This window comes from Lathyrus oleraceus, chromosome 6 (genome assembly GCF_024323335.1).
Source record: "Lathyrus oleraceus cultivar Zhongwan6 chromosome 6, CAAS_Psat_ZW6_1.0, whole genome shotgun sequence".
In the NCBI taxonomy this organism is placed as follows: Eukaryota; Viridiplantae; Streptophyta; class Magnoliopsida; order Fabales; family Fabaceae; genus Lathyrus; species Lathyrus oleraceus.
In genome coordinates, this window is record NC_066584.1 from 109,371,584 (window position 1) to 109,377,627 (window position 6,044).

At 42.3% G+C, this 6,044-nt stretch overlaps 1 protein-coding gene across 1 annotated transcript; it reads right to left on the bottom strand.

Moving 5' to 3' along the window:
- Positions 1-4,445: 4,445 nt before the first annotated feature.
- LOC127097890 (uncharacterized) lies at positions 4,446-5,681 on the bottom strand (the record flags this gene model as incomplete). Its single annotated transcript, XM_051036377.1, has 1 exon — positions 4,446-5,681. A coding segment is annotated over one exon (1,236 nt), but the record flags the coding sequence as incomplete, so codon positions are not given.
- Positions 5,682-6,044: the final 363 nt, after the last annotated feature.

A 6,044-nucleotide genomic window follows, 5' to 3' on the forward strand; every position in this document is an offset into this window, starting at 1 on the left:
TAAAAGAAAAAGAATGCGTGAGCAAGACACGACTTTGAGTTGGGGAAAACAAAACTGACACAGCGTGAACAAGACACGACTCTGATTAGGGGATAACAGAAATCAGACCGGAGACCTCACTGGGGAGTGAAGGACTCACACTGGGGAAAAGAAAATTCCAAAGGAAAAAACATCCATTGGAGAGACACAAACTGACTCCTCGGGAGAAGCAAAAGGAAACTTCACTGAGGAAGCACCAAAGAATTGAGGTGTTACCGGTATAAGGGTAACAAACTCAGGAAGGATGAATATCTAAGACCGGTATAAGGGTGAGAGATATCAATCAACCGCACATCTGAGAAAGACCTGGAAAAGGTACATAAACTCAGGAAAATCTGACTCCACAGGGGACCGAGGTCATAATAGGGAGCAGAAGGGGATGGAACACCAGGGATACCGAGGTATATAATAGGTAACCGACCGAAACGCGAATTGGTATATATGCCAAAACACTCATCATCCGAAAGGAGGGCTTGAAAAAGCAAATCGACTTACAGGATGGATATTCGAGTCCATAACGGGAGAACGAATCTTACTCAACTGGGGACACAAACCCAAAGAGTGCATGAGATATAATATCCATTACCGGCAGACCGTGGATAAGAATACTCACATGAGATATATTATCTATTACCGTTAGAACGTAGATAATAAACTCGCATGGTAAGAAACACCAGAGATACCGAAACATATAATAGGTGATCTACCGAACACGTGAATTGGTATATATGCCAAAACACTCATCATCCAAAACACAAACTGGTTAAAGGATGGATATTCGATTCTACAAAGAATACGAATCTTGCTCAACTGGGGAAAATCAACAGAGGATTCCAACTAAAGAGCGCTTGAGACATATTATTCATTACCGGCAGACCGTGAATAATATACTCGAAAGGAAAAGACACCAGAGATACCGAAGTATACAATAGGTGACTAACCAAAAAGAGAAACAATCGATACCAAGCATCCGGGTAAACGAAAGACAACTCAAAGGGATAAATTGCAAGCATCCGGCAATTATCCAACAACAAAGAACATTCGACTCCGCAAAAGGAAGTACGAAACTTACTCGACCAGGGAAACTTAAAAGGCTTCGACTGAAGAGTGCATGAGATATATTATTCATTACCGGCAGACCGTGAATAACATACTCGCATGGAAAATTATCCACAACCGGTTACTGGGTTAATAAAAGGAAGGCATCGGGGTACCAAACTAGGTATATAATGGTGACCAACCAAAGGGAGCAACAGACATTATCAACAAGAGGGTAAATGAAAGGAGACCCGCTGGGGATAAATTGCAAGCATCCGGCAATTATCCAATTGTACCACAAGGCACAAACTCCGCTGGGGAGAAACATCACCACTTGGGATTTACAACTACCGAAAACGGGGTAGAAGACCACAAACTCAACTGGGGATAGAAATCGCCACAGGGAGACACCAACTCTGTTAGGGATAAAACCACAACAACAGGAATCCACTTATAACCAGGACGAACCACAAAAGTTACCCTGTTAGGGGAAAAGAGATAGGACTTACAACTACCGAATACGAGGTAATAGCCATACTCTGGTGGGGATAACCATGAATTAGGGTTTACATCTACCGAATAAGGGGTAGAAAACCAAAAATCTTGCCGAGGAATAAAAGGTATATAACCACCAATTCCGCTGAAAGGGCAAAGAAAATAGGACTTACAACTACCGGTATAAGGGTAGAGGCCCGAAAAACTCCGCTGGGGAACAACCCACTGGGAAGCACAAGACAGTTGACAAATAGCCAATTCGGGATCAATCCGAAAAGACAGACTGAATCAAGACACGTCCTAATGAGGATGTAACTCAAATAGAAGAATCCATCCCAATATATATGTTGGGAGGAAACGGAAGAAACCGTCATCCATGAGGAAATATCTCAATGGGGAACTGCAGAAGGAAAGACAAAAGACACTTTCTGCTTATGGGGCTGACTCTATATGGAGAGATTTAACACCCGACATCTGCTAGGGGAGATCTCTTGGGGATCTGTATCACCATAGCAAGGAACAATCAACAAGAGATATATGGCGAGAAATGCAACATGAATATCTGAATGTTTATGAATATGCATGAATATGCATGATTTATGTTTTGATGAATGCTGACAAAACAGACATATCTAACACAAACAGGTCCAGGAATCAAACGCCCGGTACTATACTTCCAGGGGAAAAACCAACTGGAAAGCCAATCTGCGAAGATCTACATGCTATAAAGCATAGATCTGGGGGTACTGCTGGGGAAGCAGAGGCTTAGAGACATCAGGAAATACCAAATCTCTGAGTGATGGATCAGCAAACAGCCCAACCAGGGTACAGAAAAGTCACAACAGGCAAAACAGCCACCAAGACGAATCTGTTGGGGAACAAGAGAAAATCTCGAAGATCCACAGGGGATCTCAGCATCAACTGAGAAACAAAGAGCTTTGTAACTCCAAACAACTCCGGGGAACAACCCATTGAAGGAGAATAACATCATCCAAGTAGAATCCAACTGCATAAGCAACTCTACTAGGGAAAACTGCTGCTGGAGAAAACTGAGTCTTCAACAACACTTTGCTTGCAACTATGCTGGGGAACAACCCCATCACAAGATCTGGAGAAAGAAGATACAAACAAACCAGGAATATGAACCAAATGTCTTACCTGTTGGAGATCATGCCACCCTTGGGAGAGCACTGAGATATTCTTGAGTATCCTTTCAACCTTATGGATATTCACTTTGTTTAAAAACAGCAAATTTTGAAAAATTTGATTTGGTTAAAAACAATGATATTTTATCAATTAAAACATGCAAAACATTTGTTGAATTGAAATAACTAAGAGTGCAAATAATTGGATAAAAGCTCAAATTCATTTGATGGAATGGTAGCCTGCAAATGGCAAGACTCCGTAGATCTGTACAAATTTGAAATCAGTGATATATATTGGAAGAGGGCTACATTGAACATAATGATCCTTTCTCTACCAATTTGAATCTCGATGTATTCGAAGCATCAGTTTGACGACGAATCGAGAATCCTCTGACGAAATGACAGTTGTGGAACAGAAAGTCTTGTCAGGATGCAGTTACTTGCCAAATCCCTAATTTTTGCCTAGATTGCCCCAGAGTGAGGTACTCAATCTAGCGGGATGCAAATATTCTTTTTTTTCAAGTCTCTAATTTTTGCCTGGATTACCCTTGCGGGTTCTCCACCGAGACGCTCATTTTTGCCTAAGCCGCCCTTTCGGGTTTTCAACTTAGCGAGCAATTCTGTTTTTCTTTTGCATATACTTTTTTTTTAGGCAAAGTATTTCTTGACCGCATCTGAATTCACAGGACGAGTGAAATCCTCCCCATCCATTGTTGTAAGCATCAAAGCTCCGCCTGAAAAGGCTCTCTTAACAACATATGGACCTTCATAGTTTGGAGTCCACTTGCCCCTGGAATTGGGCGCGAAAGACAAAACTTTCTTGAGCACGAGGTCACCCTCTCGGAACACACGAGGCTTGACCTTCTTATCGAATGCTTTCTTCATTCTTTGCTGATATAACTGACCATGACACATGGCAGTTAACCGCTTCTCTTCAATCAAATTCAATTGGTCATAACGACTTTGAATCCATTCAGCATCAGTCAACTTGGCTTCCATCAAGACTCTCATTGATGGGATCTCCACCTCTACTGGGAGAACAGCTTCCATGCCGTAAACAAGAGAGAAAGGGGTTGCCCCTGTTGAAGTGCGTACAGACGTACGATATCCATGCAAAGCAAATGGCAGCATCTCATGCCAATCTTTGTACGTGACGGTCATCTTCTGGATAATCTTCTTGATATTCTTATTAGCAGCTTCAACAACCCCATTCATCTTAGGTCTGTAGGGAGAGGAATTATGGTGTGCAATCTTGAATTCAGCGCACAACTCATCCATCATCTTGTTGTTCAGATTAGATCCATTATCAGTAATGATCCTCTCTGGCACACCATAACGGCAAATCAACTGATTCTTGATAAACTTCACAACCACCTGCCTGGTTACATTTGCGTACGAAGCGGCTTCAACCCATTTGGTGAAGTAATCAATTGCTACGAGAATAAACCGGTGTCCGTTGGACGCTTTCGGCTCAATCATGCCGATCATGTCGATTCCCCACATAGAGAAAGGCCATGGTGATGAAATCACATTCAGAAGTGTCGGAGGAATATGAATCTTATCCGCATAAACTTGACACTTGTGACATTTCTTCACATATTTGCAGCAGTCAGACTCCATTGTCAGCCAATAGTAGCATGCTCTCAACATCTTCTTAGCCATGGCATGTCCATTGGAATGAGTACCAAATGAACCCTCATGGACCTCAGTCATCAACAAGTTTGCTTCGTGTCTATCCACGCATCTGAGCAAAACCATGTCGAAATTTCTCTTATACAGCACTTCACCACTGAGGTAGAAACTGCCTGACAACCTTCTCAAAGTTTTCCTATCTTTCACAGATGCCCCAGGCGGGTAGACCTGGTTCTGGTGGAAATTCTTGATATCAAAATACCAAGGCTTGTCATCTTTCACTTCTTCGATTGCAAATATGTGAGCTGGTCTGTCCAAACGCATCACAGTAATATTGGGGACATCATTCCACCGTCTGACCATAATCATGGAAGTGAGCGTAGCAAGAGCATCTGCCATCCGATTATCCTCTCGAGGAATGTGATAAAATTCAACTTCTGTGAAGAATGTTGAAATCCTTCTTGCATAATCTCTGTATGGTATGAGACTTGGTTGATTCGTCTCCCACTCACCCTTGATCTGATTAACAACCAGTGCCGAATCACCATACACATCAAGATGCTTGATTCTCAAATCAATGCATTCTTCAAGTCCCATAATACAGGCTTCATACTCCGCCATATTATTCGTGCATTTGAAAGTTAGCCTTGCTGTAAACGGAATGTGTGAACCTTGAGGAGTAATGATCACTGCCCCAATTCCATTTCCATATTGATTAACAGCGCCATCAAACACCATCGTCCATCTGGAACCAGGTTCCGGACCTTCATCAAGTGTAGGCTCATCGCAATCTTTCATCTTCAAATACAAAATTTCCTCATCAGGGAAGTCATACTGAACAGGCTGATGATCTTCGATTGGCTGGTGCGCTAAATGGTCAGCCAAGATACTACCTTTGATAGCTTTCTGAGCTCGATACTCAATATCATACTCAGACAACAACATCTGCCAACGGGAAATCCTCCCAGTTAAAGCAGGCTTCTCGAAGATATACTTAATTGGATCCATTCTGGATATCAACCAAGTTGTATGATTTATCATGTACTGGCGCAAACGCTTAGCAGCCCAAGCCAAAGCACAACACGTCTTCTCAAGCATAGAGTACCGAGACTCACAATCAGTAAACTTCTTACTGAGGTAGTATATAGCAAATTCCTTCTTCCCTGATTCATCTTGTTGACCGAGTACACAACCCATCGAGTCTTCAAGAACTGTCAAATACATAATCAGAGGTCTTCCTTCCACAGGCGGAGACAAGATCGGAGGTTCAGACAGATATTCTTTGATACTGTCGAAAGCTTTTTGGCAATCCTCGGTCCAATCATGAGGCTGATCTTTCCGGAGGAGCTTGAATATCGGCGCACATGTGGCAGTCATGTGGGATATAAATCTGGAAATGTAATTCAAGCGGCCAAGAAAACCTCGGACTTGCTTCTCAGTTTTGGGTGCAGGCATCTCTTGTATTGCTTTGACCTTTGCAGGATCAACCTCAATACCTCTTTCACTTACCACAAAACCCAACAATTTGCCAGAACGGACTCCAAATGTACATTTGTTTGGATTCAGGCGAAGTTTAAACTTCCTCAAACGCTGAAAAAGCTTCAACAAATGCTCAATATGCTCAACTTCCGTTCGGGACTTAGCAATCATATCATCAACATAGACCTCTATCTCCTTGTGCATCATATCATGAAA